A 23,686-nucleotide genomic window follows, 5' to 3' on the forward strand; every position below is an offset into this window, starting at 1 on the left:
TCTTTGGATACCCCAAACAGTCATGAAGCATATGTCAGAAGTTTATTTTACTGAATAGCAGGATTTTTTAATACTGTATTAAAAACAAATGAACCAAAAAAAGAAAAATGGTGCCATTTATGTTTAACCGTTACCCATCTGCTAGAGGAGCCTTGGTTTCAGCAAATGGCATCTGTTGAGTTTTTACATTTCTAGCACGAGTTCCAAGCTTTCATCAGACTCATTTATTTTATTTCAGTGGTGTTTAGTACAACACAGTTCGTTTGCAATCACAAAGCTGGCACTGTGCTAAAAGGCCAAACAGCAGTTTTCCTAGATTTACTCTCACAGCCAAAACATACGTGAAAAAGCAGGAGAGGAAGGGTATTCAAAGGAAACTTACCCAGCAACCCTGAACTCAAACAGAAACCCACCTTATGTCATTTTGATCATTGCTAAATTCTACCTTTCATAAGCAGCTGCTTAAAATAAATATCACACACTGTGGGACTGGAAATGGAAACCACCAGGATTATGTGGGACAAACTTGAACACAAACAAGAATTAGGTCTGGCAGACAATCTGTTTATTTCAAGAGAAAATTCAAATTAGCCTAAAGAATTTAAGTGGTATTTATGTGCTTCCTTTATGCTGTATACACCATAAGTACCTAAAAGCAAACGTATAAGGTGAATTCCTGTAAAAGGAAAGGGTAAGACAGATGATAAGCAAACTCTTCCTTACAGAATTCAATTCCTTGAAAATTGTTTACAAATTGAGAAGAGAAGCAAAGCTGATAAACCTTAAAATAAAAATGTGTCCAAAGATGACCTTGATTACAAACATGACTCTCACCTATTTTCTTACTAGAGGCCTGATGCACGAAGATTCGTGCAAGAATGGGCCTTCCTTCCCCTGGCTGCCAGCACCGCCTTCACGCCAGCTGGAGCCACCTTTTTGCTCTGGCCGGGAGCTGCCTTTCTGCCTTCCCATGCTGCACAGAGGCCTGGAGAGGCTGGGGCGGTGTGGAACACCTGCATCATCGCCATGGTGACAACACAAGCATCCCGCCTCACCCCAGCCGCTTGGCGCCTGCATATGCAAATTAGCCCAACAGCTTTGTTGGGTTAATTTGCATGCTCACTCCTGATTGGCTGGTGGGTGTCGCGAAGGTACTATCAATTTGCATCTTACTCTTTTATTAGTGTAGATGCTACCATCTCCATGTTGTAAGATTAAGTTGATTATAAACCTATGAAGTAAAACAAAAAGGCATCTGGCAGGTGTCTCACTCTTTCTCAGCCACTTAGTCATTAAATCTTTCACATCTACAGTATTAATATCTTTTGCACCCATCTCCTCCTCACCATTGTCAATGACCCTCATTAGCTCTTGCCAGGACTTTGCAATGGTGATTAGTTGGTCTCCCTGTCTCCAGCCTCACATGTCCTTGTCCAGCCATGCTGTTGCCAGCACTCTTCCTACAAGTGAACTGAATCACATTACCTCCGTGCTTATAATCAATCCTTTAACAATTCTCCAGGATAAAGCTTTATCCCTCAGAATAAAGCCGCACTTCCACCCGCAGTGAGACAAAGGTGCACAGTTCCTGGAGATCAAACGTGTACCCTAGAAAACAGAACTAGCCCAGGGCTACCTTAAAGGGTTCCCATGTGAAAAGATGGTCAAAAGGGCAAAGGGACTCCAACGTAGAAATAGACAGCTGGATGACCAGGACTGGGGTACAGGGTACAAGTGGCCAATCAGAGGACAGACACTGCCCATGTTTAGTGGACTGAAGTGGGGAGGTTCCCCGCTGGAAGCAGCACCTCCCCAAGAGAAACAGTCCGCTTTGGATATCCGCCTCACTCTGAGGCTACTCCTACCAAACTACCATTCCAAATGACGCCAGTCCAAAGGATAAATGATTCCCCAGGCCCACTCTGAGTATAGCTGCTCTACATACACTGGGTGAAGTTTTTCTTCACGCAAACCCTTCTGAATGCAACCACACTGCCACACAGACTTTTATCTGCAGAATAAGATTGTCCTTGCCCAGATTGACAATGATTACTTGACTCTGTATGGAATGAGGGGATGTCCACATGCCCAGGTGACTAAGGCCAACCCCAACTCCCCGCTCCTAGATGCTGTGGTAGAGCGCTCACGTCCCTCAAAGCACTCTCGTTCAGTGAGGAGACAATAACCTGGCACCACCTGCAACAGCTACTTCTTCTTGATACTCTTAAGTCAAGAATCTGTCATTGCTGAAGCTGATATTTAAAGCTAAGAAGGAAAGACAAACCCGAATGTCAAATTCAAAACACCCCCTCTTTTTGCAGATCTATTTTCTCTCCTTCAAAGCACTTCCTAAAGTAGCAATTTTGCAAAGAGTTAAAGAACTGCTGAAGGAGAAAAGGTAATTTAGAATCATGGGCACACAAGCATGGTCTGAGAACCATTGATGGGCTTAAACTGGTTTAAAATTCAAACACTCTCTTTGGTACTTACAGGAATATGAGTTCCAGAGACCTAAAATTGTTTTAGTGCTTTTCTCTTCTCTCATCTGTATTGCCTACTTTGGTGATCTTACCTACTTTCAAGGCTTTAAATAACATGTATAACATATGATACCTGGGAGTATATCTCCCATGAGATTTACACTTGTATATCCAACTGTTACTTGCCATCTCTAATGGAAATCTCAAAGTTAATAAATTAATATTACAAGTATTAGGAGATCGGAGATGGTGGTAGAGTAGGTGTAAGTTACATTCTCCTCCTCCCAGGACGAAACTGGAATTACAACTAAGTTATAGAACAATCATCCTGAATAACCAACTGAAGACTAGCTGAGGAGAAGTCTTCCAAGCAAGGATTTACAGAAGAAGCCACACAGAGAATGATAGGAAGAGCGGAGATGTGAAAAGGGCTGGCCCTGCTCCCACAGGCAGCAGCTGAGGTTCCGGAGGGATATCTCAGTTACAGCGGATCCCACTCAGAAGCAGGGGGGTCTCAACCCCAAGCCAGGCTCCCCAACCCAGAGCACCAGAGCTGGGAGGAGGCACCCACATAACATGATATATAGAATACGATATGACCTGCTGTTCCATGTATTTTAGATCTTCCTTTTACTGCTCTTCATCTCATTTACTCTGCTCCAGCCACTTCGGACTTTCTCTTACCCGAACACTCCCTCCCAGGGCTTCTGGGCTCCTTCCCTCTGCCTGAAACTACACCGATTATGTCAATTTCCTCCCACCCTATTCCCCACAGACCTTCCCCTGGCTGTGACCTTGTTCTCCCTCAGGCATCCGTGCGAATATCACCTCCTCAAAGAAGCCTTCCCTGAGCACTCAATCTAAAAAACTCTATCTCCAATCTCCAATCATCCTCCATGTCATCACTCATTTTTATGTTATTCATAGCACTTACTAGTATTTAAATTTCCCTTGTTTATTTACTTGTTTACTTGCTCATTGTCCAACTCCTGTTAGGATGCAAGCTCCGTCAGAGAAGGAACTGTATCTGTCTCATTCACTAATTGTGTCCCTAATACCCAGAACAGTGCTTGGTACACAGCAGAAGCTCAATAAACTCTGGCTGGATTAGAAATAAATTTTCTGTAGTTTCTTTACATTTTAAATTCTCTATTTCTTTGATTTACTGAGTTATGTTTCTACTAAAAAGGGCACTGGGAGGGTAGATAGTACTTACGGACTTCTGATTTGCCTGGATGAGTCACAGTGACATCGATCTCTGACAGCATGCTTTAGAATCTCTGGACTACATGTACCCGTACCACACATTAACTTTGGAACTGCTGTATAGTCAACAGGGCAATAATTCACCCACGTTAATTAAAAAATGTCCCAAAGTGACTTAGATGGTTACATAACCCAGCCTGCTTTCGGAATAAAAATATCAGAAACAAATTACACAAGTAATTCTGGTACGTTTTTATCAGCCTGATAAAGTAATGTGAGGAATAACGATAGCCAGATGAATTATTCAATTTACTAGTAAAGTCTTATTAGAATGGCCCAGCATAATTGAAGATAAGCAATTTGCAAAGTAATTCAAAGTAGTCATAATCCACACAGAATATCATCCCCAAGGCACAAGTTCTGACCTCTCCATCAGGAATCATTTCTACTACATTAAAAGAAGTTTCTCAAATGTAATATCTTCTTGATCATAAGACATTATCTTGTCTCTTTAAATTGATTTATTTCGTTTGTTTGAATATTTAATTAGATTAACACACTGCTCTTAGGGGGGGAAATAACCATTTTTATGTTTAGGAAGAAACCTAATAAAATTGTAACCTTATAGAAAAAATGTAACCAAATTGTAATGTTATGAATTAATGAAAAAATATTTGATAGTAGGTGCCTCTTATAATGTACCATATATCCTTAGGTCTTACTTATTTTTTCTCATATGAGGGAAGTCTATATGATAATAGATTCAAGGCTTGTTAGCATTACTGATAATTCTATATAGTAGTTTTACTTCACTTTTCAGAGTAAAATTTCCTCTAAGTAAGCTATGTTCCAGAGAGGAGGTATGTAAGGACTTAAGAGAATGAACAATGGAGGCAGGCTGCCAGGGTTGTGATCTGGGCTTCTCAGCTGTGTGACCTTGGGCAAGTCACTGACTTTCTCTGTGCCCAATTTACACATTTGTAAAAAGCGAATAATAATAGCACTCTCTTTATAGAACTGCTGTGAAAATTAAAAAGTTAACACATGATAAATGCCTAGAAAATAGTTTTTAGCCTATGCTATTTAATAGATTTCAGTATGATTCAATATTTTTTGTCTCGTTTCATAAATTCATTTACCCTAGAAAAGGGAGCAACTTTCTGACCATATTTATTCATGGGCTAAATATAAAATTGAATTACTGTTTATCAAGGACTTCCAGTACATTTTTCCCCTCTATAGTTTCTTTTACCTTATGCCACTGCCTAACTCTTGAGTAGAAATGCTATAAATTCAATAGGGAAATGAAAACTGAGACCCGAATGAGTTATCTGTTTGTTATCTGTTAGCACCACTGGTACATGTGTTAGTGGGGAAGAGAGGAGTCTACTTGGTAAGAAAAAGGAGGTGCTTTGAGAGGATGACAAGACATATCGGAGTAAGGACATACAATTCAAAAGGTTCGTACAATTGGTAGAGTGGGGCTGGAAATTTTTAAAAAAATATATTTTATTGATTTTTTTACAGAGAGGAAGAGAGAGGGATAGAGAGTTAGAAACATCAATGAGAGAGAAACATCGACCAGCTGCCTCTTACACACCCCCTACTGGGTATGTGCCCGCAACCAAGGTACATGCCCTTGACCAGAATCGAACCTGGGACCTTTCAGTCCGCAGGCCAACACTCTATCCACTGAGCCAAACTGGTTTTGGCAAGGGGGGCTGAAAATTTGATTTTGCAGTTCCTAGCATCCAAAGAAAATAGAAAATCTGGTCACTTAGAGTTTTAATAGCACCCATAAAGAAAAACATTCCCGTAACTCAAGAGAACAATTATGGTTGCTAAGAAGAGGTCTATGTGCATGCCCAATTTACAAGTTAGGAAAGAAACTGTGGCAAAGAGAGGTTAAGAAGTTTACTCAGGCCCTGGCTGGTTTGGCTCAGTGGATAGAGTGTCAGCCTGTGGACTGAAGGGTCCCAGGTTTGATTCCAGTCAAGGGCACATGTCCGGGTTGCAGGCTCGACCCCCAGTGGGTTGTCAGCAGGAGGCAGATGATCAATGATTGTCTCTCATCATTGATGTTTCTATCTCTCTCTCCCTCTGCCTTCTTCTCTAAAATCAATAAAAATATATTTTTTTAAAAAAAGAAAGAGCCCAGCCGGGTGTGGCTCAGCGGTTGAGCGTCGACCCAGGAACCAAGAGGTCACCGGTTCGATTCCCGGTCAGGGCACATGCCCGCATTGCAGGCTTGACCCCCAAGTGTGGGACGTGCAGGAGGCAGCCAATCAATGATTCTCTGTCATCATTGCTGTTTCTATCTCTCTCTCCCTCTCACTTCCTCTCTGAAATCAATAAAAATATATTTAAAAAAAAAGAAAGAAAGAAAGAAAGAAAGAAAGAAAGAAAGAAAGAAAGAAAGAAAGAAAGAAATTTACTCAGGGCCAAATGGGATTCAGAACTGGACAGACTAGACATAACCCACTTAGCCAAGTTTATGAGGTGAGGTCAACTGGCAGAGAAAAAACTGTATGGTTTGACTTCCAAATGAGTCATAAACACATAGAAAGATTCTGAATGTAAAAAAAAAAAAGCATGGTGTAAAATATATACATTCAGAAAGATTCTGAAGGTAAAAAAATGCATGGCATAAAAAAAGCATAATTTTCCATTAATGACTATTATTTATTGGGAATCAGAACACTGGCTGCAGTAGCATATTGTAATCTCCATGATGGCTCTATATGACTACTGAGACAGGCAAAAGCAACAGAGTATTAAATAAAGGGAAGGTGATAGGAGAGATTGGTATTTGGAAGAGAAAGATGAAGGAACTTGTAGGGGGATATGAAAGAAGTTTGGAAATGACAATAAATTTATCAAATGTAAACACATGGCCCTGGATGTGTTGCTCAGTGGCTGTGTTGCTTAGAGTGCTGGCCCATGCACCAAAGGGTCGTGGGTTTGCTTCCTGGTCAAGGGCACATACCTGGGTTGCAGATTCAATCCCTGGCCTGGTTGGAGTGCATGTGGGACGCAATCAATCAACATCATATCAAATGTTTCTCTATCTCTCTTTTTCTCTCTCTCCCCCTCTCCCTCCCTCCTTTACATTCTCTCTAAAAATCAATGGGAAAAATATCCTCAGGGCAGGAGTAACAAAATACTAAATAAAAAATAAAAAAGAGCCCTGTCCAAAGCATGTACTGTGTGTGCATTCCTGCATTTACAAGTGTCTTAAATCACAGGTCCTGAAGCATAGAGTCCAGACTACGTAGTTCATTTTCCAATTTGCTTAGCTTGGCACACTCAAGTGATAACATATATTTTAATGCAGGACAATACTGAAAAGAGAATAAGAAGCTATAAATTTCTTCTCTATTACTTAAGGCAGAGTTGGCTCAATTAAAATATTCTTAAAAATAAATGATCACATTGCAACTGAATTAACATTGATGAAACGACTTTTAAGTAATTATTTGCTTACACTAGAAACACGCCATTCATCTTTGGGCTATGTTGGAGATGAACCTGAATGAGAACTACGTTGAACCTCATGAACCTCAGGGACGCAATAAAAGTCAGAGGGAGCCTGTAATTTCTGGGACTTGCTAACTGGAGTGCTTCTGTGCAGAGCTGGTTGGGAGACTCTGAAAGAGCCGTTGAAGTTTATAATGCCCAAATACACAAGCACATGAAAAGCAGCAATTATGTGCAAATCAATGAAGCCCATAATAAGCATATTGTAAACCTGTTCATTGTGCCATAGCCCATTAACCATAATATACACGTATGGAGATAACAAATACCTGCTAGGCAAGAAGTTTCTAAAATTCATGAATAAATGTCTTCCTTTTATCCCATCCCTCTTGGATAGTTGCTATAAAAACAAACAACTTAAAGAATAGCTTGATTTGGTGTAAAATCAAGGCCATTTCAAAAATAGAAATGTTAGTAATTTCTTCTATTAAGAATTCAAGACTTACTCCCTTCTTCAGAACAATAGCCCAACAGGTCCATAATCCTTTGAGGTCAGATAAACTTCAGGATCCAAATTATTTACTTAATTAAAGATTTCAGAAAAGTGATGAGGTACATATCCCATATCTATATATATAAAAAGCCAGTGACTGGAACACCCACCACCCACAGCCCCTCCCTACAGCCAGCCCCAACCCCAGTCAGCCCCCTCCCCAATAGGGGTTGGGGGTTGGGGGGGGCTGCCAACCAATTGTCATCGGCCCCTCCCCCCAGCCAGCCCAGCCCTGATCAGGCTGATCAGCGGGGGCGGGGGGGAGGGGGGGCGAGTTCGGGGGGGGGGAGGGGCAGCCGGCCAACCTCCTGCCATCTCCTCCTCTCCACAGGCCTGGCCCTGATTCGCCCTGATTGGGGCCAGGCTGGCCGGACCCCACCCATGCACGAATTCGTGCACTGGACCTCTAGTATTATATAACACAATATTTCTGCAATGAAATACATAAAGATTCACATAGTAGTAAAATAAAAATAAAGATTATGAATAGCCTTAAATAATTTACAGCCAGTTATTGCTGCCATATCAATTCAGGTCATGTGTGGCTTTGCTATCCTATAAATGAATAACAAACAAACAGGTTTGTTGTTTTTCTGAGGGTTTTTTTTGTAATATGAAATTGCAGATTAGGAATTTGTGAGCTGATATCTCTAGCAGCCCTCTCTATTTCTTTTTACTTTTGTAGTAGAAGGATAAATCTATGGTTTTAGTCTCTCAAGACCTGGATAGTTTTATTTATGCCCTTCTCCACCAAGCCCAGGACTTTTCAAAGTAAATCAGAACAGAAACAATAGAAGAAGCTACTGTCCTCCTGGGGGGGTTCCGCGGTGGTTGCCGGTAGCAGCCTCTTTCCTTAAAGCCCTGCCTGAAAAACAAGCTGCCTTTTTAAATGTTCCACAGGGCCATGGGAGGAGGAGAGAACTGAGCGTGCAGAATTTATAGATGGAGAAAAGTACAATCTGAAATCATGCCTCTAGATTGCGGAGCTGTGCCCATAAATACTGAAGGCTCGAGGAGTGTCTGGACAGACCCCTGCTGAGGATTCTGGCAGCTCAAGGGCTGCTGCGGCCATTACTCAAAACTCAGACCTCAGAGACAGGCAGGGCTCCAGGAGCTGCAGGGAAACAACAGCATTTGATACGGAAAGATGATAAAGTTATGAAATGGATGTAATCTGGCTACTTAGGACTCCCTGCTGTGACCTGTGCAAATCATAACAGGATCAACACATCTTTTCATCTTTCCAAGGTAGATGAATGGATCAGAGCCATTAACTCAAGATTGTAGTGAATGGGAAGAACAATGAATAAACGGGGAACTGCTGGAGAAGCTTCGAAAAATCTAGACACACTCCCTGGGGATCTTAGGTTAGGGCATTCAAGAAAGAGACTTCCTCGTTCTATATCGTGCAAAAGATGATGAGCAACTTGAAGACAGTGGTATAATAAGCAGTTCTGGCGATTTATCCTTTTTTTTTGTTAAGAGAGATTGTACTCAAAAGCATCAAGAAACACAAAGCTGATTTGCTACTTTGCAATTCATTCTTCTTCAGAATCTGCTGCAAGCAGGTCATGGACAATTATCATACAGATTATCAATGTTTTTATAGTTTTACAAACTTTTGTTCAAATAGTTCATTGGTGGCAGCTGTGCATGTTTATTTTCCAGTAACAACAATGATGTAGAACAATGATTAAATTATACTTAGATTTCAATTTCCTTTGTTACTGAGTTTGCCAGAAAAATCCTAAGGGCATTAGCCCATGGCATCAGTCATCTACTGTAAGTAGAACAACCTCTTGATAATATGGCAAGTACAGAAGTACTACCTGATGAACCGTACCTAAGTTTAAGCATATAATAATCTGATTTCCAGGATAACTGGTTTAACATGTTTCTTAGTTTTCATGTCTGTTTTATTCCTCCCCTAGTACAAAATCTAATCTTGGTAAGAATTTATGTATCTGTGCATAGTGTTTTGTAATGTGGCACACACACACACACACACACACACACACACACATATGTATATGTATACTTATATATCTGTAAATTTGTTCCATTACTTAGTACATTTTTAAAAAATGTAATCAAGTGTGTACTCTAATAGTGAGCAAGCTTCTTGCCTGATACTCTTTGAAGCAAATTGATTTTGTCACTTATTACCTTCCTGTACATCAGTTATCCCTGGAGTAATTTGGAATGTAGAGTTCAAGGAAAATGGGGGGAGAGGAGAGGATCTACCTAGAAAGATGAGAAGGTGGCCCCATGTGGGCTATTTACCAATTCTCAGAGCACTGCTGAAGTAAATGCAAGAAGAATGGCTGAACAGGGAATGCGCCTCTTGGCTGTGCCAGGTCTCCAAGCCCCTCTGAGGCATTCTGTTAGCTGTTGTCCTCATGTCTGACTGTACTTACACATCCTGCCATGAGCTGCTTCAGAATCTCATAAAATACAGGCTCAAATTGCCTGGCCTGCACCTTCACAGAGACAGCAGCTCATGCCTTGCACAAGTTCAGGAGTTGTAGCCACAGGGGCAACCCTCTGATTCATGGGTAAGAGGCAGGGAAGGAATAAATGGTTACTGTGTTGGATAATGCTTTGTGGCAGCCTGGTCAGGAAGCATCCCAGGGCCTCTCAGTCCCAAATGACAGGGATGGGAATTGTGACTGAAAGTCGCCCACAGATATGACTTTAATTAAGAACAGTTCCACACTGCACAAGAGGAAATCCTCGAATTGCTCTTGGATCTGTCAAGAGCGAGTGAATTTAATTTTGGTAAAATACGATGACTGAAATTGAGATGAATCATTATTTTCTTCATGAAAATTGTTGGTTTAGAGAAATCAACATGTCCAGTATCTTTGTCCCAAGAGATCAATCATTCAGTTATTTGAATATGGAAATCTAGAGTTTGCCACTGTTTTGCTCACCCAAAAGTACCCTTGGGGGGGAATTTAGCATATTTGTAACTGCAGAAATCAAGGACAGTGTTGTAAGAAGGACTACTATATGGAAGTAAAATTTCCATTTTAAGCATTTACTAACAACTGATATTAAGGATTAAGAGATGTCAAATAAAGAAGAACAGTAAAAATCCTCCAAAATATTCTCTACTTACACTAAAAACATGCTCCCTCTAAACTTGAAAGATCTCTTTCCTAAAATGTAGAGAAAGAGCTGGGTTTTAAAAGCAACACCTCTTCACCTTCTGTTTTATATTTGTTTATGTTAAAAATGAGGCTACTCATAATAATTTCTGTTTTGACTTACTTTATTAGTAAGTAGGCTATTGGGTGTGCAAACCTTTCTTTCTGAATAAATGTGACAGTATGTGATTTATTGTACTTAATATTTTGCCCTTTAGTCACTTCCTTGGCTGAAATCCCCAAACCTCATTAGGTGACTTCTTCCAGTTTATAGCAGATGGACAATGACCACAGGATATGAAAGGAACAGCTGTCCCCCTCCCCTTTTGTACCTTTCTCCCTTTCAGTCCTATCCCTGCTTCCTCACTTCCAAAATATTTGTATTCCTTCCTCTTCACAGCCACTCCTATCACAAGAGAGAAAGGGACCAATTCTCTTTCTGGTTATGGATTGCCATGCATTTTCAGCCACTTTTAGGTCCCCAACCCTGTGCAAGCCTCCTCCCAAGCCCACAGCATAGAACTTTCTATAGAGCCTAAGTTGGGAGAAACACAGGAAGAAAAATGCAAAATGTGTAGGCTTTGCCAGGTTCCCTGCCAAGCAGCCCTCCTTTACCCAGAGCCAAGGCCATATAACCTAACCTCAGTGTTTGTTCATGCTTGGCCCACTTTCTAGAGGACCCATTCCCACCTTAGGCAGTAGGTAGGTATTACGTACCATGCCCAGCAAGCTGAAGACAGCCTTAGTACTCTTACTGCTGTTCTGGCTCTGACCTTGGTCTCAAGGTCTGGGGTGACCCCTGCCTTGTCTTCCTGCAGAGTGCCATCATCTAATCTCTGCGGTGACGCTGACCCTCTGGGCAGTGCCATGCCTGCTCTAGTCAGTCACGCTCCCAAACGATGAGCTCCTGCCTCTGGACTTGCTTTTGTCCTGGACTTTCCACCAGGCTGTGCTCTCACTATCTGTTATCTGCATACCTTAATTAGCCTTTGTTTTGTGTGTATGTGTTTTTCACATGTGAACTTTCCCCCCTACCTATTGGATACTAAACTCCTTGAAGGCTGGGCAGTGCCTTCGGCTTTCCTTTTCCACACAATGGATGCAGGGGCATTGTGATATATATGGCATATTCTAAAGATCTCTCCCATAGAAGAATCTTTGTGATCAGGAGTCCTTGATTGATAAGAAAGCGAAAACTTCTGCCTTAGATCAAGTTCTAATATCGCCCCTGGAGTTCATTCAGAGCCCTCCTTGCCTCAGCAGTCAACAATAGGTATAGCAATAAGCCCCAATTTGGAACATCACTAAATCCCTTTCCTAATCTATGGCTTTCATCAAATCCAGGTCATATTTATTTAGTTCTAATTATGAGCAAAACTCAGCCCTACTTACAAAGAGGGGTATTTTTCACTTCTTAGCCCCCAAAGAAACATCTAAGCTTGAAAGTGGATATTCAGAAATGGCCACTGTATAAATCAAAGCAGAGTGAGATAAGTACCATAAAATAAGCACAGAGGAAGTGGGGATTCAGAGACATCAGGCTGGGCAATAGGATGAGTTTTCATGGAGGAGAAACCATTTAGTCTGTATCAATGACCAACTTCTCATCCTGTGGTTTGCTGCTATGTCCCATCTATTAAAATGGCCCTCAAAAATTTTAATACAACTTATTTATGAATGAATTACTGACATTTATCTTTTAAGCCTCATCAAGGTGAGTGATAATGAATTAAATATTCCAAAAGGGACAGGGCATAGTATCTACCTTCAAACTGTATTTTAATTCATGTAACAATAACTAGATATCAGTTTTAATAATTCAAAAAATTTGTAATTAATCTCAATCATCTTTTTTCCCTTTTTATTGAATTTACTAGGGTAACGCTGGTTAACAAAATTATACAGGTTTCAGGTGCACAATTCCACAACACATCATCTGTACATTGTATTGTGTGTTCATCATCCCAAGTCAAGTCTCTGTCCATCACCATTTATCCCCCCTATACATCTCCTCCACCTTACCCCGTTCTCCTCTTCCCCACAACCACCACTCTGTTGTCCATGTACATGAGCCTCTCTCTCTCTCTTCTTCATTATTTATAGTACCCAATATTTGGAAGCAACCCAAATGTCCATCATCCCACTGATGAGTGAATAAAAAAGCTGTGGTTCGTGTACACAATGGAATACTACTTGGCCATGAAAAAGAAGGAAATCTTACTCTTTGTGACAGCATGGATGGACCTGGAGAGCATTATGCTACGTGAAATATGTCAGTCAGAGAAAGACAAGTACCATATGATTTCACTTATAGGTAGAATCTAATGAACAAAATCTCAATAATTTTTTTATAAAAGCTTAGCAGAATTTTATAATATTTGAGAATATCCCCTTTTATTACTTAAAATAGGACTTAAGAACGGGGTGAGGTTAACTCGTTTTTAAAAATATACATTAAAAGGGAATATGTCAACTTCAGGATGAAGAAGCAGTATAACCTGAATTATAATGACTTCCAGACCTTTATTTATTAAATTTAGATAACATAGAAATGTTTCACATAAAAATATTTCAGCTTTGTGTCAATATAGATCATTGAGGATCTAAAAATCATCATAAGCAGCCTGACTGGTGTCGCTCAGCGGTTGAGGTCATGGTTCGATTCCAGGTCAGCGCACATGCCTGAGTTTTGGGGTCGATCCCCAGTTGGGGGGGGGGGGGTGTGCAGGAGGCAGCCGGTCAATGATTCTCCCTCATCATTGATGCTTCTATCTTTTTCTCCCTCTCCCTTCAGGAATCTCTCTGAAATCAATAGGAACATATTTAAAATTCATCATAAGCAAAACTTACTTTAATATCTCTTATATCCAAGAATATTACACTCAGATAAAATACATATTAAACCTTATAAAACATATATATTAAACTATGTTTACCATTAAATTTTCTAAAATTCTGTTTTTACTTATACTTGTTTTGAACTCAAAGTCACCAGAGATTTTGTTAGTCTCATACTTGGAGATTTCCATATTTCCGGAAGAGATTTTCCCTATTTCATAATAAATTCCCCAAGGTCTTACTTACCAAGGAGAATGACTCATGAACACAATGAGAGTCTGATTTTGAAATACATTTCAGTAAGTTTATAGAAGAAACGAGCAATAATTCATATGAAGATATGGAGGCATCAATTTCTCCTCCCTCTGAATCAGCTGTTCTAAAAGAGTTGAGGGAGAGCTTCTCTATTGAATCAATTCTGAGTAATTAAGAAGGATATGAATTAAGCTTGAGGGGAAAACCTGCTTTCTTTTTGCTGAATGCAATATAATACCTCTTACAAGTGGCATTTTATTCATTATATGTTTTTGAGAAAAAATAATGCCAGGTTTCTTTTACAAATCAATCTTTCAATTTACCAATAAGAATACCTTTTCAATTTTCTAGTTTTTATTTTTCAAAATATACTCATACAAAATGAGTTGCACTCATTTACCTCAGAGACTCTGCAGCACGTACAGTACTTAAGAGAATTCAGGCTAAGAATATTTTTATATCTCAATTTGTAAATAGAAAACATTTATGATTTAATCACTTTCCTCTCTCTTAAGACGATTAAAAACAATGCAGTAAAAAAATACAGACACACAAAACTCCAAATCTTTAGGATATTTACAAGTAAAACCAAAGGAAAAAATATACTAATTCTACATATTATGGACAAATAATAGATTCCAGCTAGTTCAATGACAACAAGCTGGTAAACACATGGATAATATTTTTGTTTACTGGCTTCACTACAAGCAGTTTTTTTGTTGATTTTTCATTTCCTTTTGGGTCATGTTTTCCATTGATTGAGGTCCTCAGATCACCTCCCCAAAATCTTCTCTTGGCATGAAATGTCTGCATCACCCCAATTTAGCACTTGGTTACATGCTATTATAAATGTCTCTGTAATAGTTACTTGTCACGCAGGCAAGAAATATTTATGATCAGCTACTTAGTTTGAGTCCCTGGGCTAGGGGCTGAGAATACCATGATGGACAAGACAGATTTACCTCCTAAGCCAAACTATTTGCTCTTCATGGCATATGTTTTTAAATGCTTTACCTTTCAGCCCCATTTGGCTGATGAATTCTATTAATCTGAAGAGAGATGGGCTATCTTGAACAAGCATATATTTCTTTATTGCTCAAGAGTGAAAGAGGCCATTTTTCTGAACTCTATTGCCTATTAAATAAGTTTAGAAAACCCCAGCCAGTGCAAATGAACTCTTCAGACAGCCACAATTTTATCTGACACTGCTCATAGCTGTTCCTGGCTGGTCCTTCTGCTCTAGGAGGGCACTCACATTCCCATCCTAACCTTTGCTTGTGTCACTCTGTCTCCTTACATGGAATACTTGTGTCCTTTCCAGTGACTCATGCTGTTGGCTTTCAGAGATTCTTTATTTTTTTATTCTGTAACATTGCTAATTGTATTGAATGAAACTATTAGTCTTGACAAATAGATACATAGTCTATAACATGCTGCCAAAGATAAGAGCCTATGGATTTGTAGGCCCCCAAGTGTTGTGCCTGTCCCCTCCCCAACTTCCCTCCATCAAATCCATAAGAGCAATCCTTGCGGAGACAAGTAAGAGCCCAGAGACCTTTTCTACCACATTAACAATATATTAGGAACAAGCTTGGCAGATTGAGTGGTAAAAATCCCCCTTAACTTTGAGAATTCCCATGTATCCTTAGGCAACATCTATAATTCAAGAAAAAAGAAGACTCCCTGAATTGCTGTACCCTGCAAGACCTAGCTGGGATCTGTCACCATGGGGACCTGTACACATGCCCATCTCTACTTATCACAATCTGGCAGGTCTCTAGAGAGCTCATGCTCTGTGCTCATCCGGACCTTCAACCACACTGCCAGGTACTGTAAAAATATTTGGTTTTCTCACTTCTCTGTCTTTTCATTGTTCAAGTTAGCTCAGATCAATGCTGGATACACAGCAAATAATTCAGTGAATTCTTAAGTGGACGACAGATACAAAGCACTATTAGCACTTCCCCTGGGCACAGTGCCCTGCCTGGCAAAACAGAGTTTGGAGGCATCTGTAAGATAATGGTTTACAAGGGCATCATCTCAATTTTTTCTTCCTATCCCAAAGGAAATCTAAAGGAAATGGGTAAATGCCCCTAAGGCTACAACCATAAATTCCACAAGTTGAATCTAATGAATCAAGTGAGGACTGTAAGAGATCAATAGCTCAGCACAGAAATAGATATGAGATATTTCATTGGAATGGAAAAATGAAAAGTTCTACTGAGAACATTTTGAGACACTTTTCAAGATGATTTAGATGTTGATAACATCTAATGCAGTTTATAGAACTGCATTTTTAAGATGCTTTAACTTTAAAACTAGTTTAGATCAAATAGTCTGTATATTTATGTGTGTATATGTGTGTATGTGTGAAGGCATATATGATATATACATACATACACACACACATATATATATTAGGAAACTTGGGAGGGCATTGCTGCATTAGGACAATAGAGTTTATTTGAGAAACTCCTTAGTAATTCAAGAAATTTCTGTATACATATCTCTGAGGTACTTGAGACTCTTGGGTAATGTTTGTCATGTAATTGAAAATGTTTACAAGAGCAATATAAAAACATCAGGGCAATAGTTTATTCAATTGTGCATATAAACATAATTCACCATTGAAGCCAAAAGTAATGATAGAATCCCCTAGAAAATTCCTATGTTACATCTGAATTATCACACCAAACAATAAACATTGAACATCCTAAAGGACTTCCTGTCCAGCTGGTATGTCCCAGTGGTTGAGCATCAACTCATGAACCATGAGATTGCTGGTTCAATTCCCAGTCAGGGCACATGCCCGGGTTGTAGGCTTGATCCCCAGTGGGGAGGTGGGTGGTGCAGGAGGCAACTGATCAATGATGTTTCTATCTCTCTATCCTTCTCCCTTCCTCTCTCTTGAAAATCAATTAAAAAAAATATTGTTTTAAAAAAGAACTTCTGAGGAGTGACACTAAATCTGACAGACTATAACCACATTATGAGTATAAATTTGGTGAATTCCACAACACATAAATACATAAATAAATATAAAGTGTTGAACTATTGATGTACAATGTCTTTTATAACACACTCAATATAATTTTGAACTGATTGTAAAGGCAATGGCTACTTAATTGTGGCTGCTATTTTGGTATTGGTTATTGTGGGGCTTGTAAAACTCAGGATGAATACACACAATAATGACATCTTTAAAACTTGTGTGCGTGCCTCAGTCTTGCCTTCATACCATCATAGAAACACAATAATGTTACTCCAAGCACTCATAATGAGATACACAAAACTATTGCTGCAAAGTTCTGCCCACTATCCTCTATTTACCATTCAGCACCACACACCACACAGCTAATGGTTTGCAACTACATTGGTTTCTTAACCACCCCAATCTGTTTAGTTCCCAAGAATTTTTATTCTCAAAATTCAATAAGCAAATTTCCCAATGAAGTCCCTCAGCAAAAAGTTATAATTTCTTTCACTAAATATTTCCTGTTGCATCCCAAATAATGACATGCTAAACTTTCACTTTTGATTCAGAAACTGACACTCAAAAAAAACTTTCTAAAGTGTAATTTTTAGTTATAAACTTGATCTATCTACCCTTTTCTCTCTCTCTCCCTCCCTTCCTCTTTCTTTCCTCCCTGACTCTGTTTCTCATCTGACTTCTAATTCAAGCTTCAAATTCAAATTCAAGCTTTAAATAACAAACAACTCTCTGGCCTACAGGCTGCAGCACTCGTGGGGAAATCGAGGGCTCTTGCTAGTCACATGTTTGGGTCTAGTCCCAATACCTTGGGCGGGGTGCTTGTTCTGAGTTTTGAGTTTTGGGTACCAAACACTGTATTCTCTGAATAACTCCCCTGTTTGGCCCTTTTTCTTCATCTCTATTGTTCATGGTAGAGTGCTACTGCAAAGTGGGGAAATAAAGAATCTACGCCAGCTCTACAGTATATTCTTTACTACTTACAAAAACAGACCTTTGGTTTTCCTTTAAGGAAGGATAATTTAATTGGTGCTGGATCTCTCTTACCTTGAATAAAATTAAAATACTAATAGAAGTGTGAGGCATATATTTTAAAGTGGATTCTCTTGTGTTCTTTAATTGCTAAAAGATAATATTTGAAATTAATATTCATTGCACTAACAAAAAGGAAGAATACCATATTTTCCGGCATTTAAGACGACTTTTTAACCCAGGAAAATCTTCTATACGCCCAGTCGTCTTATACGCTGGAAAATATGGTAAATACTCAGAGTACAGATAAACAGGAAACCATTACTCAGCTTACTTTTTATATTCATAGCCTAGTGAATTTATACGTATCTATCCTGGTTGAGGATCTCTAAGTTACTTGCCTATCATGCTGTTGTTTTAAAACTTTGTTTTTGTAGCACCGGAACTTTAAAACAATGAACTGTAATTTTTATGATTATAAAAATATCATGTACATGCTTATGATAGAAAGCTTGCTGATAATAGATCAAAGAAAACATTAAAACAAACTCATTATTTTGTTTTGACTCATACTTTTTCTGCTGACTGCACATGGACTTCCAAATAGTCTGTAAGTCGTTGTAGGTAACATTATCAATGTGCGAGGGAAATAACACACACTGTAGCCAGGCAAGCAGCACATAATACATACAGAAGCTGAACCGAGGCACATTGACAAAAAAGTGACAACTATGTGACTAGAAGAAAATTGCTCTTAAACACAATCAACCACAGTGTGTCCCTGGCTGTGAGAACACAGACATGTATCTAGGACTAGGAGGTCGTTGAAGGAAACAGTCCTTTCACTAATGGTGGATCTCCAAAGATAGGAGGGTGCAGATGGTAGAAATTTGAGGATGCTGACCCAATCCTCGAGTCAGGAGGAGGTTTCCATGTGATGGCACCAAAACCAATAAAGCCAGCCTCCATCTAAAAGGCAGTGTCTTTCTTTATCTAGAACATTCCCTTTGGAAATTTACAGATATTATTATTACTATATACCTATGAAAATTAGAGTGGAAAGTAATATGATAGATAGCAAAACTACAAACACTTGATCAAAGATACTTTATTTTACTGAATATTTTGGGTAGGAAATTTTAGTTTTAATGCAAAAACACTTAAAAATATTGCCAGGTACAGTCATTTTTTAATTATCTACATCTGAATGAAACATAGATTATTTATGTCAAACATGAAGCCCTAATTGTTTCTCTCAGCCACCAAAAATGATCTCTTTCATTACCAGTCAGTAAGAGTGAAGGAAATTGAACAGCTTTCAATCTTAATCTGAGCAAAACATAATTAGCAAGGTAATTCTGCTATAACAGGATGTTTTGGATTGTATGTATCATTTAAAATATCATTGGCTGTAGGAGAGAAGTGGAAACAGAATGTAGCATTTAAACATTTTTTTAATTTCACTTTAAAAAATGTTTTAAATTATTTACTGCAATATTGAGACTTACTCTTCTCTAAATTTAAAAGCATTTGGCACTGTAATCCTGATGGCACACTATGATTAAAACAAACATTTCCAAGTTAAATTGCTATAATTGCTAAAATCACTTACCAATGGAAAATTGGAGCACAGAGGCTGTTGTTGTATTAAGGCCTGTGGTGATCTAGAAAAAGGAACATACCAAAATAAGACAAGATAGAGAGGAGGAGAAAATGGTGAAAGACATCCAGAGGAGGGGGGAGGAAAAAGAAGAGGGAAGGAAGAAGCCATAAACAGAGGTTGTATTTATCCAGTGGTTAGTTTACTTTTACTGAAATGTCTGAACACATATTTATCTTGTTTCTCTGTGGCAAACAAAGCTGTGAGATCCTGACTGAGGCACTCTTACTGTATCTTATCTAATAAAAGAGTAATATGCAAATTGACCCCAACTCCGCTACACCCACCAGCCAATCAGGAGCAAATATGCAAATAAACCCAACCAAGATGGCTGTGGCCACAGAGAGCAGGAGGGAGGCTTGGGTTTCCCAGGCAACGAGGAAGCCAAGCTTTCCGCAGGCCCTTGTGGGCCTAAGCCTCCACTCAAGGCTACAAAGTTTCAATTATAGAAGGTAAACAAATCCAAACAGAAATGGCAGCAGCCACGGAGTTGGAGAGAGCAGGAGGCAAGGGTTGCCCCCGGCAATGGAGGAAGCAAAGCTTCTGCAGCCCTGGCTGGCCTAGGCCTCCACTTCAGGCTACAAAGTTTCAATTATAGAAGGCGAATTAACCCCAACAGAAATGGCTGCCCCAATGCCACGGAGCTAGCAGAAGGCTTGGCTCTGCTCCAGGCTACAAAGTTTCAATTGTAGAAGGTAAATAAATTCCAGATACCAGGGCCTCCACTTGGGTCGCCAGGGCACGTGGCTGGCCTGCAAACCACCACAGGCCCCTCGCTCAGGCCACCCCATGCCCCAAGGGAACCCTCACCCTGATCCGGGACACCCTTCAGGGCAAACCAGCTGGCCCCCACCCGTGCACCAGGCCTCTATCCTATCTAATAAAAGAGTAATATGCAGATTGACCCAATGAGCAATATGGCTGTCAACACACAATATGGCTGCCCCCATGTGGTCAAAGATCCTGCCCCCATGTGGACACAAGATGGCCACGACAAGATGGCCAGCAGGGGAGGGCAGTTGGGAGGCGATCAACCCTGTAGGGGAGGGCAGTTAGGGGTGACCAGGCCGGCAGAGGAGGGAAGTTGGAGGCAAACAGGCTGGCAGGGGAGCAGTTAGGCATCAATCAGGCTGGCAGCGGAGTGGTTAGGAGGTGATCAGGCTGGCAGGCAGAAGCGGTTAAGGGCAATCAGGAAGGCAGGCAGGTGAGCAGTTGGGAGCCAGCAGTCCTGGATTGTGAGAGGGATCCCAGATTGGAGAGGGTGCAGGCTGGGCTGAGGGACACCCCCTCCCTCTGTGCACGAATTTCATGCACCAGGCCTCTAGTTTCTTAATAAATGTTGAAAACTGCTTGTAGGCAATCTACCAGTTCATCTTAATCTTGTGAGGGCTCTAACACAGCCCCCTCCACTTACACTATCCCCTCCCCTCCATTCTACATCAGCAGATCTGGGACCCAAAGCAAATGTCATAAAAAGGTTAACAACCCCAAACTGGGAGGTAAATTAAGACCAAATGAGGAGAAAAGGATTATTTTGAAAAGTAAATGAAATTACAACAGCTAAAAGGTACAGTTAATTTCTTTTGGGGGTGATGAAATGTTCTAAAGTTGATTGTGGCAATGGGCACATAATTTTTTGAATAAATGAAAAGCTGTGAATTGTATACTTTAAAAGAATAAATTGTAGAATATGTAAATTATTTCTCAATAAAACTGTTAACCGCCCCCCCCCAAAAGTAATCAAATATGGGCCTAGAAATATCCTTCCCACACATTTCTATTACTTCCCCTTAGTTTCATAATTTTCCCCTTTCTGAAAAAGAAGTGGTGCATTAATTTTTTTAAAATTTAAACTGAAAAGTTTTTTACTCATTTATTCTTTGGAGCACTGACTTTGATCCATACCAGCTCAAATGAAATGAGAATTAAGATTCTCATTTTCAGCAACTCTCTTGTTGGGTTCTTGACCCTGTAAGCTAAAGTATGGCACACCTCCCATCGCTGGACCCTAAAACATATAAAGTGTATAACTGTGTTTCACCATGGCAGAAGCAGTCGGCTGTCTTACTTTCACTTCTTAGACGCCACAATGACCTTCTGGCCTCATCCCTGCACTTTGTTAGACCCCATGTGATTAAGTTCACAACTGCAGAAGGGTCCAGAGATACCCGAGGCATGAATCGCAGTTTGAATTAGTGGACAAAAGACTGAGCAAGCCTCTTGTTCTGGCAAATGGAGCTGAGATGTGAATATCAAAAGATTCTGCTTCTACAACACGTTTCGGAAAGATGACTGAGCGTGTGCTTCACATACATGGATTAAAAGTTAATGAAGCAGGAAGGGTAATGAGGAAAGGGCAAGGGAGGCACTGTACAAGTTGTCCAGCTATCAGTACAGGTACCAGCTCCTAGTTGACTTTAACCACTGCAGAAATCACTGCTGTCAAGTGTCAGAGGAAATTCTCTATTTCATCTAAACCCCTCACTATCACAGATTATCTGCTCAAGGAAAACTGGACCACCATGCCCAGGACTCTCTTTCCTGCTCCATTCCCCTCACCAGTCATGAGAGTAAAATGCACCAGTAACCCTTATCAAGATTCCTTTAAAAGAAATCTGATTTTCAAAGTTTTAAGTAAACCTTATCTAGATTCCTTTAAAAGAAATCTGATTTTCAAAGTTTTTAGACTATGTCCAACTATTTGCCCTCACAAGTTTCCACTTGAACAATCTGATGTTAAAGTTCAATGAAGCACATGGAAATTTTAAAAATTTTCACCAAATTTGAATGAACATTCTTTCCCCCCTCTGATTTTATGTAACTGAGTAGATTCTTGGATAAGTTATGAAACACTCCTGAATATAAGTTCTTTGAAATGATGGTATTATGTAAGTTAAAAGCTATTGATAGTGCATTAAATATACTAGAGAGTCCTGCCCTGGTGATGCAATAAATGATGCTTGTGTCAACTGCATGATCAAGTTCCACAGCTGTGACCTCTGCTAGCAAAGAGCAGGTTGCTTGAATTATTGCCAAATTTCAGATTACATGTGCTACCTGAGGGTGACCCTAGACTTCGATTAGTTATTGATTCTACATTTTTTCCTTCTTCACCAGGAAAGCTAAGGACTGGTAGAGTGGTTGACTCTCATTTCTGTACATTTACCCATTTAGTTTATTAGTAAAATTCTCAGCTACAAGAAAGTACAGAAAAAATGAAGAGAAAAAAATAACAAAAAGAATTACCTATAAAATCTATTCACCTATTATTTCCCTCCAGTCATTATAAATTATTTATTGTTCTTGAGTTCAAATATGTAATTTTAGTCTGCAGAGCTATTAAGCCTTTATATCTGACATTCTGAAAACTAAAGGGCCTCTCAAAGGGATTTTGGTAAATAATACAGAAACTATGAATGTTTGGCAGAGAACTTTTTTCCTATCAAATCTTAGTACTCTTAAACGATCAAATAGACTCCAAACGTTAGAAAATTGGTATGATCACTAAATGAATCTGAAGAATTCACTGCAGGCTGAGGCTGTTCATTCTGCACTTCTTCCTTGCAAATTTTTATTGAGTTTGATCATGTTTTAGACCAAACTCACCCTTGTAGCTAAAATGTATCCCCAATTATGAAGAACTCAATAAATAATTTCTTTTTTTAAAAATGGAGGATAACATAACTAATTTTGTTTTAAGCTCTGAGAAAGCACATTTTCTCTTAAAGGAGTGGGTAAGTCATTCCTCATTAACTTTATTTCAGACTAGTGAATGAATAAAGTTATCCGCCAGCACCAGAAATATGGAGACTTCAGTGAGCTGAATAAATGGGCGAGGGCCACACAGCACAGCAGCAGTGAAAGCAGAAATGTGTGTGTGCCTATGTGATAGAAGATGCTGCCTCTCCCTAACTCTGACTAAAAAAATAAAATAAAAATGAAATGGCCATTTGATTAAATTCTCAAAATGGAGATGCTCTTATTCATTTTAAAAGACAAAGCATTAGCCTAGTAATTTTCTTTGCCCATGGTTCTTTGTTTCACAACTTCAGTAATCAAATTTTTTATTTTTCTTAAATCAATTTTCTTAAATTTGATTTAAGAAAA

At 39.5% G+C, this 23,686-nt stretch overlaps 1 protein-coding gene across 1 annotated transcript in view; it reads right to left on the minus strand.

Moving 5' to 3' along the window:
* The window catches only part of RELN (reelin), a 449,067-nt gene that overhangs the window by 209,030 nt on the left and 216,351 nt on the right, over positions 1-23,686 (minus strand). Inside the window, exon 8 of the mRNA XM_079785901.1 lies at positions 19,532-19,583. Within this exon, the coding sequence (XP_079642027.1) occupies positions 19,532-19,583 (52 nt within the window). The remainder of the gene's footprint in view (positions 1-19,531; positions 19,584-23,686) is intronic.

This window comes from Cnephaeus nilssonii (assembly GCF_951640355.1).
Source record: "Cnephaeus nilssonii genome assembly, chromosome: 12".
Classification (NCBI taxonomy): Eukaryota; Metazoa; Chordata; class Mammalia; order Chiroptera; family Vespertilionidae; genus Cnephaeus; species Cnephaeus nilssonii.